This window comes from Tachysurus vachellii, chromosome 22 (genome assembly GCF_030014155.1).
Source record: "Tachysurus vachellii isolate PV-2020 chromosome 22, HZAU_Pvac_v1, whole genome shotgun sequence".
Lineage (NCBI taxonomy): Eukaryota > Metazoa > Chordata > Actinopteri > Siluriformes > Bagridae > Tachysurus > Tachysurus vachellii.
In genome coordinates, this window is record NC_083481.1 from 17,002,024 (window position 1) to 17,015,213 (window position 13,190).

At 37.7% G+C, this 13,190-nt stretch overlaps 1 protein-coding gene across 4 annotated transcripts in view; it reads right to left on the reverse strand.

Moving 5' to 3' along the window:
* The window catches only part of pfkfb4a (6-phosphofructo-2-kinase/fructose-2,6-biphosphatase 4a), a 17,872-nt gene extending 8,007 nt beyond the window's left edge, over positions 1–9,865 (reverse strand). For 2 of the 4 annotated variants that reach the window (XM_060858560.1, XM_060858559.1), the window contains exons 1-9: positions 9,736–9,865; positions 4,186–4,302; positions 3,620–3,716; positions 3,400–3,466; positions 3,150–3,224; positions 2,812–2,868; positions 2,588–2,709; positions 502–709; positions 265–411 (exon numbers count right to left, since the gene is read on the reverse strand). In XM_060858560.1, the coding sequence (XP_060714543.1) occupies positions 265–411; positions 502–709; positions 2,588–2,709; positions 2,812–2,868; positions 3,150–3,224; positions 3,400–3,466; positions 3,620–3,716; positions 4,186–4,302; positions 9,736–9,793 (948 nt within the window). In that variant the 5' untranslated portion in view covers positions 9,794–9,865. Of the gene's footprint in view, positions 1–264; positions 412–501; positions 710–2,587; positions 2,710–2,811; positions 2,869–3,149; positions 3,225–3,399; positions 3,467–3,619; positions 3,717–4,185; positions 4,303–5,117; positions 5,457–9,735 lie in introns of those variants that run through there. The other 2 variants (XM_060858558.1, XM_060858557.1) reach the window with 1 other exon arrangement.
* Between the last annotated feature and the right edge of the window lie 3,325 nt (positions 9,866–13,190).

Genomic DNA, 13,190 nt, shown 5'->3' on the forward strand with positions numbered 1-13,190 from the left:
ACAGTAAAACCACATCAACACACAGGGACATAAAAAGCAAACCTCAGAAACACGCTCATCTCCCAAAAGGCTTTTAAAAAACCATAAACCCAGTGTAATATAAGAACATGTCACACATTCGACCCTGACCTAGATTGTTAAGAGACTTTCTGAGAACTTCATAAACACCCTGCAAATATTTTTCTTAATTCCACTCAGATAACAAAGAGTAGATGATTATGAGCCGGTGTGATTAAAGAGTGGAGGTTTTTTTTAGAGACTCACAGCATCAATCTCATTAAGAGCTTTCCACTGCTCGTACGGTACGCCCAGAGCCTCGGCAGTCTGAATGGTTCTCTTCATCTGACTCGTCCACACCTTCAGATCGCTGATGTCCTGCGAGTTGATGAACTGGCCCAAGTATCGAGCAAACTGAGAGAAATCACAATCGTTAATAGTTTCAAACGTAATTCATACCTTTACATTGATAAGTGTTTTATGGTCATAAATATCTCTCTTCACCTCCTTTCCCCGAGCCGTGAGACCCGAGTCGCCGCCGATGCGTCCTTTAACGTTGAGGTCACTCTCTCCGTGCCGGCACAGATAGATGGAGCGTGGTGTGATGTGGATATTCATTAAGTAATACACGATACGGCTCTGGATGTGATCCTGCACTCGGTTCACCAGGTACCTCCGACCCACGTCGATGATCTTTATGAAGGACAATTCTCTATAAATAAATAAATAAATAAATAAATTTGCTTTACCTCTAATTTGTTAATTAACTTTATTTCCGTGACCCAGATCAGGAAAATATCATACCACGATTCTTAAAAATTTTTCACGACATACATTGAAAAACATTTTAATGACTACAAAACAAACTGATTTTAATTTAATAAACACTGAAAAGGAGAAAAAAAAGAAAGTTTTTTTCCTTTTCTCAAATGTAAAAAATACAATTTCACAATCAAATCAGCTGCTTTAAACCTTTGTCCCTATTTAACTCCCTTTATTTTTAGGAACTCTTTAACAGGCAGTGGACAACATGATGACTATGTAAATGAATATTGTCTATTTATATTCTAATCTGCGTTCTTCCAGAAAATTTACATATGTACTGTATGTAGGTCTTGTGTCGGCTTATCGAGATGTTAAAATAACAATGCTGCAATTGTTTTACTCTTAATATATGTATATGGGGTGATTTGCCTCCCCTTTTTTCAAATGTTTTTGTGATGTTAGAAAAAGACTTTAACTGTGCTGTAACTCTAGAAAGCTTATAAAGCGTTTCCCACAGTCACCTGTAGGGTTGGGAACCGAGAACCGGTTCTTATTCAGAACCGGTTCTGTTTTTTAACAGGAACCGGAACCGAACGGAATTTTTAAAGGTGCCCTTCCACACAAACCGTTTTTACTTGTATTTTTTTATATGTGTTAGGTCCATATGTATTTGTGTTGTGTCGTGAATTTGAAAACGAACTGCTACCTCCCCGGTCGGTTCTAGCCACTTATAAAGAAATAAGGGGAGAAATCAGGTCAGTTGGAAAAGCTGGTCACTCTGACGTCAGAGTGACTGAGCTCATTACTATTCATGAGCTCTCCCACTGGAGACCGCGCCCCCAGAATTCGTGTAGCTCAGTGAGTTTCCTATACAGCAAGGATGGCTGAACGTCAACGGGCTTGTGAAGAAGCCATTCTGCCGCAGTTCAAGGTGATTGTAAACAAATTTCCTCTAGCCAAGGCTACTTATTGCACTGGGTGAATGAATAGTCACGCGCTCATATCCTAGCGGTTAGCAGCATAGCTCATCTGAATATTCATGAAACTGGCGCAAATCGAGCTGAGTCTTCCTGCAGGCTTTCTATACCACACTAGAATGGCTTGAAACAAGGTAACCGAGGCATTATTTCCACGAAGAAATGTTACAGAGTCCATGGTAAACTTCAGACATTACCACAAAAGGAATGAAATACGTGTGGCAGGGCACCTTTAAGTTTCGGTTCCAAACGCGGTTCCGATGTGATGACGGGCAAAGCGCTGGGAGCAGTCACTTTAAATAGCCATGTCTTACCTCATGAATATTAATTGTTTTACAGTCACGCAACCTAATTAACGCAGCTTACCACAGAAATCAGTCACTCGCGCTGCTGTGCTGAGGTACGCTTTGTGTTAAACATGTCTAAAAAAAAGTCTAAAGTTTGGATTCATTTCCAAAGCTACAACAATGAAGCAAATCTCCCCCCATCTGAGAGGGTTTTCTCCACAGCTGGAGATACAATAAGCCAGGAAAGGTCTTGTCTTCTCCCAGAGAAAGCAGACATGTTCATTTTTCTTCAGAAAAATTGCTAACTGTTTTGCTAAGTTGTAATTCTGAATGTTAAATTTGATGTTGGATTTATTTCAATTTAAATTGATATGAATTGAAATGCTCTGTTTAAAATATTTAAAGAGAGATTAATAAACACAAATGGAATTGTTTAAGTATGGTGCATTATTTTTCACATTTCTTTTATTATGGAATCGGAATCAGAACCGGGAATCGTAAGGCAGAACTGGAACCGGAATCGGAACCGGGACATTTCTTTTGCTACCCAACCCTAATCACCTGTCCAAGTCCTCATCGAGAGGCTGGTAGGAGTTCTCATAGCATTTTATCCTCTTCATGAAGTCCTCCACAGCCTGCTCGGTGTTACAGTCTGTGTAGTCTGGACTGCCTAGTTTCACTTGCTGGGGAAAATAAAGCCAAAACAGAGAGGAAATGAGGGGAAATAAATAAAAAAACAAAAAAACAGAAAACTTGGCTGTTTGGTAACACAAAGGAACACTCACGACAATGTTTTCTGCAATAACGTCAGGGTCTTCACATACAGACTCAACAAAGAAGACCTGAGAGAGAAAAGACAAAAAAACAAGGAAAGCGTGTTTGAAAGGATAAAGAGAGGATCACCTCGGCAGGACAGATCAGGAAAAACGAGATGGGAAATCTTTTATAATAATCTAGTTAAATAATCTCAAATAGTCAAATAGAAGATCTAGTTCTGCTCATGTGCTTTTGGATTATCATATGCTGTAATAACTGAAGGATTCTGAAGGTTTGTTTGGTTGGGGGTTTTTTTTCAGATTAACTTCTCTCTCTGCATGTAAACAGAAGCGTTACTGTGGCGCACCTTAAATTCGTTCTGTTCAGCAAATCGTATGATGGTCTCTCTCCTTTCTCTCGTAGTATTTGTGGCATCAAATACCTGCAGACATCAAAAACAAACCCTAACATAAAACCATTTACTGAATATGAGACACACAGCTAAGTATAAAAATAACTTCCTAACTAAATAAATAAACAAATAAGGTGTGCATGATGATTAGGGATGAAGAGGTGCAGCTTACGGTAACAACTTGCTTGTTCACATTTCTACTCACCGCCACTTGACCCCCGTCCTCAGTGAGATACTGATGCACATCGTTAAGAGCTGCTGATGCGCACTGCCTGAGGAAACAGGAAGTCACCATCCGTCAATAAACCCATCCGAGGTTTTAACTTTAAAATGTTCATTACAGGCTCCGCTTATTAACCAGAGCTTTATCTCTTGGCTGTAGTAACGATGACTTAAGGACACATAAGGAAACTGCTATCACTTACTTTCTGATTTTAAGCCCCTCCTCGTTGTCTGGGCTGAAGAACTCGAACGATTTGTAGATCTTCACACATTCTCGTCTGTACTGTCCCACGTTAAATTCTGCACAACGGGAAAAGCATGAGGACGTTTAATCTCCTAGTGTTGAGTTTACATAAAATACACGTTCCTCAAACCGCCGCTTCATGTGGCTTCATGCACTGACTCCAAATATGAATTATTCGCTAAACATCAATTGTCTAATTCAGTCTAGAAATCTTTTTTTCCATTAAAAAAAAAAAAAAGGTAATATTACTTATTAGATCGGTGAATAATTTTGTCCCCCATGCACTTAAAGGACTAACAAACCATGTACCCTGTATTTATTTACTGTACTGTAATAAGGTAATTAGTAGATGAATTTAAATGCTAATAACAAGACTCATATTCATTCTCATATAAACTGAGTGACGCTTGATAACCTCTGGGATGAGATTCTTTAGGAAGATCTTGATTATCTGGCTGGTGTACAACTTTTCTCCCGTCAGTTGTGTCTAAGGTGTTCAGTGTTCACGTGTCGGAGTTTGTGTACCTTTTGTTGAAACGCCAATCCAGTTGAGGTAACGGGTGAGTTTTTTGGAGATGTAGGTCTTGCCCCGGGCCGGTAGTCCGACCGTGACGATGAGAGTGGGGCAGTTGGTCATGCACACTAAAAAGACAGAAAGAAGAACATCAACACAAAGCCATTTATGTCATTATGTTCATTTGCGGTGCCTGATAAAGACTGTACTTTGATCAATAAGCCTTTAACACAGCAATCACCAGATTTATTACAGCTGTAAATAACTCCTCAGTAACCCAAGCCGATGTCTCCACCAGCGTCTCCTCTCTGTGGATCAGGGGGCAGACGAAATTTTGAAAAACACCAAAATTGCACAACATGCTGACAGAAAACAACAAGGTGAAGAGTTCAAACTGTTTGGATGAAAAAACAAAACAAAAAAGAAAGAAATAAAAAAGGTTTTAAAGAACATGTGACTCATATCTTTAACATCAGACCTACAAAACCTCATCACTTTTAACCAAGATGTTTGGAAAGCTTTATAAAGTATAAACCATACACGATAAAATCATTACACACTTATAGATGATAAAATAAAAAGTAATAACACCATCATGAGACAGTCTTATGTTTATTTTCTCTCTATTGGGTCACTTATATGTTTTATACACAGTTTTAAAATGAAAGTTGTATAGATTTCACACATTAAACTTCCACAAAGTAAGCAAATGTTGTTTGTGAACAATTCTGTCACTTTAGCTCGTTTTAGCAACATGCTATTTGGATAGGATGAGCATCTCATCTCCCGTGCTAGCGTACTGTACTGGATTAGCACGAGTCTCTCGCGCAGGTTTCCATGGATACCCGCCGTTCTGCTTTACGGCACCGTGCTATCTATATTCGTACATGCTTTCTAGTGCGCGTTTTGAACGGTAACGCAGTAGCGCAGTTTCCCTACGTACCCTTCCTCTGAAAGATGGGCTTCTCTCTGCCGTTTTTGCAGGGCATCCATATTTTCTCCAGCGGGTTTTGTGTGAGCTCTCTGGACGGTGTAGGGCTACAGTCATCCGTGCAGCCGCTGTTGTCCATTGTGCTGCTCCTCCGTGTGTGTGTGTGTGTGTGTGTGTGTGTACTTGAGGAGTATCAGTAGTATCCCCCACGCCTGTGAAAGTGCTGAACGCAGAGTAGCATGACTGGACTGATCGTTTACAACCCAATCACGGTGTTAAACCCGCCCTGGTCAATAGAACCCAGCCTCAACTGTAACCGTGCCAAATCACATGCACAGGGCCAAAGACATTTTTGTAGTAAATACAGGAAGCAGGTCATATGGACTGATTACCGTAGTGTCCCTAAAAGACGCACATGCGCCTCACGAAACTATACACGCGTAAATCGAGCAGTTTACCCCCCCCCCCCCTTTTTTTTTTACCCCCATAACCTACCTAATTTCATTGGTCTGTGTATGCTATTAAATCAAAACACCAACATTTCATATTAGTATAAATCCATCAGTGAAAACTGTGAGGTCATAAGTGCAAATTTTGGGAGGATGAGTCACTATTTAGACATATTGCAAAAATAAGGAAATATACAAGCTGTCAAATGCAGGGGTTTTATCCTTCTCTTGGCCATAGTGTAGTTACCTTTATTATTATTGTTGTTTATTATTATTATTAGGGTTCCAGCACGAATCGCTGGAACCCTATTGTATTTGTTAGGATTTTTATTATTATTATTATTATTATTATTATTATTATTATTATTAGTTGTTGTTTTATTATTATTAATAATAATAAACAATAATAATAATATTGTTATTATTGTTTTTATTATTATTATTATTGTTGTTATTTTTATTATTACTACTACTATTATTGTTGTTTTTATTATTATTATTACTATTATAATTATTTTTATTATTATTGTTTTTATTATTATTATTATTGTTATTATTATCATCATTATTGTTTTTATTATTTTTTATTATTATTATTATTAGTAGTAGTAATTATGTAGTCAGGACTAATTTCAGTTTTATTTAAGCTATTTAGGTATATTTTAAAAGCTAAAATAAATCCATAAACACCTGCAAAATATCTTCAAGTGAAGGTGTGTTGGATCTGGCAGCGTGTTCTAGGATTTAGTTTAGGGATGTGTGTGTGTGTGTCTGTGTGTGTGTGTGCTTTGGTCATATAGCTAAATTTACTACCTCTCTATTTGTTCATCGTCCACACAAGCAATTAGACTGAATCTGTTCCACATTAAACTCCACAGAATCAGAGTCATGACTGTTGATGGCAACAGCATGATGGCTGATAATCACACTGTAAATCTTTGAGCATAAAACCACATGTCCACAGTAAACTGGTTCATAAACCAGTCTGATTCAGTGCCACGACACGTTTCTGAATATCCACAAGGTGGCGACGAGGACATCAGTAATCCGGATCTACACCCTGTGGATTGTGGGTAAGGACGTTTACATGGACAGCTTCATTAAAACTGATCTGGAATCTGAATAACGTATCTCATGCTAAAACATGAGCTCCTGATTGCGCTATAGTGTTGGTTATTTCACTGTAAATGAAAGAGAAACGAAGAGGTGAACAGAAGAGTCAGCACTCTGAGATGCTGAGATTATTCCCTACACAACGCAAAACTGAGAAATCAGTAACCATAGCGAAAGACAGATTTCAGTGAAAATGTGCACAAATGAGTAACAAGAGAAAAAACAACCACAACGATATAGATTTCAACACAAATTTGAGCAAACAGACTTCCTTCCGCTGGCTGTAATGTTGTAACTGGACGTTGAGTAGTTTTTAGATGTGTAAAGAATGAGCCCACATTATTTCACCATCAAAGATGATGTGTTGTTCACTGTAATATCAATACTCTGATAAAATGTGAGCATTAAAACGTTTTCATTAACAATTACTCTTCGAGCAGAAGATGTGAGGTTGTTCTGAATCGTGTGTTAATCATTTAATAATCAAGAAATCATTAAACACACTTTTTCTTTGACACCCGAGACTCGTTTCATCGGCGTTAAATAAACGTCTCCTTGCAGAAAGCTTCACCCCACAACAGCTACGTGTTTTGCTTAACAACACGATTCAGCAACGTGACGAGCCGCATTTTTCTGTCTGTTTGTTTTTAACTTCAGGAGAGAGACAAAGAAAGGTTTAGCTGATGAAGGAGCGGCGGTTTCGAGCTGTTATACTGTACTTGATAACATTTTGTAAAGACGAATAAAACACTTCAGGATTTGAAGTGTAATTCTGCTTCATCACACCAACCTGTCTTTGATTATTTTCTGACAGCAGCACACCCCCGAGAGGTTTATTCCTTACACACAACACTGTTTACTACCAAAGACATTAGAAACGGTCGAATAAAATCATATTAATGTCACACAATAAAGCTGCAAATGAGTAAATGTGTTTTTGTGGACAATTTGAAAAAGCATGTTCTGTGTGTCCTTCTGACAGAAAGAACAAGGAAGGATGTTTAAAGCATAGATCTTAAATCAAGTCCAACATGACATGAGATTTAAATATCGTCACATGCCCATGTCCCAGTTGGATATTAAATGGATCGGCAGTGTGACTTTTCTGAATCTCTTCCTATCCTGTGATGAGTCATTAAAGCTCGGTGCACTTCAGTAACAGCCCTGATCACCTGGGCAGGTCCAGTCAGGCATGTTTACTCTGTGTATAGGGGTGTAGATACTAAGGCCTGGTCACTTTCACCTACACCCAGGCTGTGACATGCCACACTCTGCCACACAAATATCACTCTAATCTCTTCTGTACAATCTCTCTGTAGCAGTCAGGTCTCAGGGGAAAACAACGGCTCCACCTGTAGAGTAAACACCACGGATTCGTTATGGAAAACCCTGGAAAAAAAAACAAAAAACAATAGCTGCTTATGTCTTAGCTTGTGCGATCCCACACAGACCGACTGACGCAACACTACATGTACAGTCATACGTACAGAGAGATTACTTTGCCACTGATGCGTTTAAATGATTGCGCCAGTCTGCCAAGAACTGTTTGAGGTAATGGAAATGCAGTGAACAACCATATTGTTTTACAGCTTCCTTTTTTCTAGTCTAACTGCCAGTTGAGTTGCAAAAAAACCCACACAGAGGTGATATCCGTCCACAGAAATCAGATTTACTGTAATAAAAGAAAAGGGGACTCAGCTGTACACTTCCTCATCAGTAGGGTGGCGTTATCAGGTGTACACCTTCTGCAGAGTTTACTTAGAAACGTGTACTTTTGGTTAAAAAAATAAATCAATAAATCAACAGCAGGTCAGTGTAAGAAAGTTGAGCTAATTCAGTTCCCAGTCCTTAGTGTTTAACTAGTCCTTAGAGTTAAATAACAGTGCAGCCCAAAGTGTTTTATTCCTCTACATTCTAGTAATCATGATGATTTTAGTTCATTCTTCTTATTATTATTATTTATTATAATTTTATTCATCATTGCCGATGTCACGTAGCCACAATTTTTAGCCATTTACTGTTACATTTACTGTTGTGGAGCATCCTTGAGACCAGCTCTAGTGATGACCGTTCCGATGCTCTGACACTGGAGACTCCTTACATAAATACTTAACATGCATCTCCTTAGAGAAAGCTTAAACATACAGATGATTAGAGACGTTTACACATGGGTTTTTTTAAGTTTGGATAAATATTGGCTTACGTGGATCATCTCTCTGTCATTCAAGTCCCTGTGAATGGGATTAGACTTGAAGTACCATCTGAGCTGCTGTTTTGAAATATTACCTCTTATCAACCTCTTCTCTCTGATCAGGGTTCAGAAATAAACAGCGGTATAAATAACTGTGGTATAAATCCATTATCCTGGCAAAATAAAGAAACATATAAACACTATGAAAAAGAGTGTAAAGGTCTAAACAGTACCAGCTCAGCATAAGAAAACATCCAGATTGTAATCCTTTTTAATGCCACACCAAGCTAAAAAGCAAACTTGGCTAAAACTCAGTATTCTGTGCTACTAAAGCTTATCAGCTGTCCATTGATCACTGAATCACACACAATTCCGGTGTACAGTGAACGCTGCATACGCTCTATCCTGATTAAATCAGGGGCATCATAATAAAATAAAATAAAACAACATATAATAAAATAAAATAAGAAAATGAATCAAATGTTTCCGGCACTTTCACACAGGTCATTTTCATTCATGGTCACGGTCAATAACAAACACACAGCACACTATGTCCAATGCCATTCCCAATCCAATCTAATCCAATGGCACCCAAAACACAGCTTGTTACACACCTCAGTCATATTTGTGCATGTAAATCCTTACACACAAGGCTGTCTAGTGTAAAGTGCATGACATGTGGAGTATCATTATCATGTGCTAGTGATTGGATTTTTAAATATAAACGCTGTTGATGCTGCACGCCGCCTACGTGCAGACTCTTGTTTACTTCTTCCTCCTCTGGACGCGAGGAAAAAACACGGCGTTCACTTTAAAAACCAAATGACTCTTTTTTTGTCTTTTCCGGTTTATGAAAAGAAAAACCTGAGTTTCTTACCCGTCCTGCAAGAATTTGGTGTGTTTTTGGACTTGGCAGCACCCCTCATCTTTGCCATCTAACAACGTCCGTCCTTTGCGTTCGTGAGCGTGTGAACGTGTAGTGATGAACCTGATTCGGTTCGTTTTTTTGATCGACTCTTTGAGTCTTTCAAACGAATCGATTCTCAGATTCAACTGAATCCCAAAGGAGATTTTATTTTTTTTAAACGCATGTTCTTTTTCTTTTTTTGCCTGCGTTGTCTTACTGATTATACAGTTATTACCAACTGAACATCATTGTTAATTGTAGCTTTAGAAGTCTTCATAATTATCACTTCCTTTGAAAGAAGTTGTTTTGCTGATATCTATATAAAAGATTGTTATATAGAAACAAATCCAGTGTAAAGTCGTGAATAAGCCGTGCTTATATTGTTAAAAAATACAATACAATATTTTTATGTGTGTTGTGTGTGTGTGTGTGTGTGTGTGTGTGTGTTGTGAGTGTGTGTTGAATCAAGCAAATTGATTCATTTCAACGGGTTTGTTCGAAAGATTCGACTCTCGAGAGTGAATCACTGATGCCAAAAGCTACACACCCACTTTTGAATTGAAAGTAAAAAATCAAAACAAACAATTATAACGCATTAAACGTGTAGCTTAGTGAAGGTATTTTATTTATTTTGTCTGAGTGAAAAAGTGTTATACGTTTATTGATGATGATTATGATGATGATTATTATTATTTATTTGTTTGTTTGTTTGTTTGTTTTATTTTATTGTTTATTTTATTATTATTACATAGCAGTCTAAAATCACATTAAACCATATTGATGCTTTAATACTCACTAGCAGATATGTTTGAAGGTCATGAGCTGCAGTTATGAAAATATCATGCACCATACATAAGTGTTATTATGGCATCATACAATCAACTATACATATTAGATGTAGATTTGTATGTTAGTGTTTCATCCTGAATGAAAGTTTGAGCATTGAGATATGTTTAGATCTTTTATCAGCATTATAATCAGAATCTAATATTTACTTAAATCCCCTGAGTGAGACGTTCGGGTCTAACTGGATTAGGTCAGTGTGGCAGTGCAGGTAATTTTAAGCAGCTCCCTGCTGACTTTTGGTCTAGATTGAGAAGGACAGTTTGACCCACTGTAGCCATCAGTGTGCTTCTGCATTCAGACACGTATTTAGCTCAGACGCTGGAACATTCTGCACCACTAAAGGAGCCAGATGAGGTGTTTACATCAGCTGAAAAAGTCAAATGACCAAACTCAAAGGATGAGTAAACATTCTGAAATCTCAGCTGACCTTTAGGCCTATGTTATGATGTAAAGTGTAAAGGAAATTAATCAGCTGAACATCTGTTCTTCTTTAGAAACAGGGGTTGGATCCTATGAAAAACTACAGAATAAACAAGGACATGTCATGAATAAAAACAAGAAAAATTCATGAATCCAACAACTCCAAATGAATCCTACACAGTAACGCCTAAAACTACTGGGTAAATAAGACAGAAAGCCATGCGCTCAGAAGATTGGGATGGTCCGTCAATGCCTCTGCTATTTCAGGAGCTACAATGATAGGTCTTATCAGCTCGGCTCAAGATAATAGCACTAATTATGAAGAGCTACTTGACTCTGCAAGAAGAGCTGTGGTGTGACACAGAAACAAAACATAGCATGGAAAATGGATAGAAAAATAAGGATGAGAGAGAATGAAAAATAACAAAGGCAAGTTTGAGAGGATGGAAAGTAAGAGAAATTGAAGAGGTTGAAGAGGAAAGTGAGAAAAGCTAAAAGAATCAGACAGACAGATCAATGCCATGACAACAGCCTGAACTTTTACTGACCTCTGTACAAAGACAGATAAAGCACTGTGATTACTCTCTGTCTCACACATACACACACACACACACACACACACACACACACACACACACACACACACACACACACACACAATAAAACAACTGACCAACAATGAACAAACATTCATTTATATCTCATAAAATACATATTAAATAAGCTGCTAACTTTGACAATCCTAGAATTTGGTTATTTGGAGAATTTGATTTAATAAGGCAGCATTAGCAATACAATCTAAAACAAGCTAGTAAATTTTAAATTTTAACTCACATAAACATGCATCTTTAAATTTGGTGGTGACATTTTATGTCATTTTTAATGGGAGGCAAAATAATCCAGACCATCACATCATCCTGTTGGTAAATCCAGCAATAAAAGTGTATTTTTTTTCTCTTAAAGAAATTGTCACAAGATTCAACTAAAGTATACATCTTGAAAAATAGTACATACAGTTACTCTATTATTATCCACTTTCCACTGGTTCTGGCTGGTCTAACTGAATTATTTATTTCATCTCAACTGGATTCAGCAAATGTTCCCACATACCCATCTCTCATTCTTTTGTTTTTTGATTCAAATTAATTTGAAATCTAGTCTTTGTGATAAAGTATTTATAATCTTTTAAAGAGCGAAGATACAATACAATAATCATTAAAAATTAAAGGACGACAATCTCCACCCTGTACCCAACCCTAGTCTAAGGCCTGGAGAGACAAGAGCAAGCTTTTTTTCTCTAGAGAGGACTTACATCATTCAAAACACACACACAACAACAACAACAACAACAACAACAACAACAACAACAACTTATGGCTCAAGGCTCTGTCTGTGCATAAATCTGAGAGTCTTGAGAAATTGGTGTTATATGGAGTTTGTTGGTAATTGTTATAGCTCTTGATCTGTTGTGGTCTTTTGTGATTCTGGTTTTTAGTGACAGTTTTAAGTGCAGAAGATTTCAGTGAATCTTCTGCACTTACAGTGTATTCATTTATTTCCAGTGTGAAGCTTGATATAATTTTATCCCTAAAGTCTGTGACTATCTTCAGTGGTTTCTGTGTGTTAAGTTTCAGAATGTTTGTTAGGGGTGTCACCACCTGTCAGTAAGTAGACGACCACTGCTGTGCCCTAGAGCAAGGCCTTTAACCTGCTGGATCACGGCTGACCCTGGGCTTCCTAGCGAGCTGAGATCTGCCAAGAAAAGAATTTCACTGTCCTGTAACGTTCTTCTGAATACGTGTGTGGCACAAACTGCAAATTCTAAATGAGTTCTAAAGGTTCAGTGGATAATCGAGGGTTCTTGATCTCCTAAAAAGGTGCTAAACTTGTTCATTATTATTATTTTTTTTACTTATTTATTTTTTTGCAGCCTATATTTATGAGAAATGTTTTGGGGAAGCTGCTTTGCATCACCCGTTTCATCAATCTGCAGGTGAAGAAATGTTTCTGTTGACATGCTTTGAACCACAAAAAAGTATGCAAGGCTTGTTTGGGATCTTATTTTCTTTCAACAGCGAGTTAAAAACAAAAAAGTGGCGCAAGAGTCCTTACTCAGACACTATACAATACTCCCTCTAATCATTGTGGGTTTGTCTGAG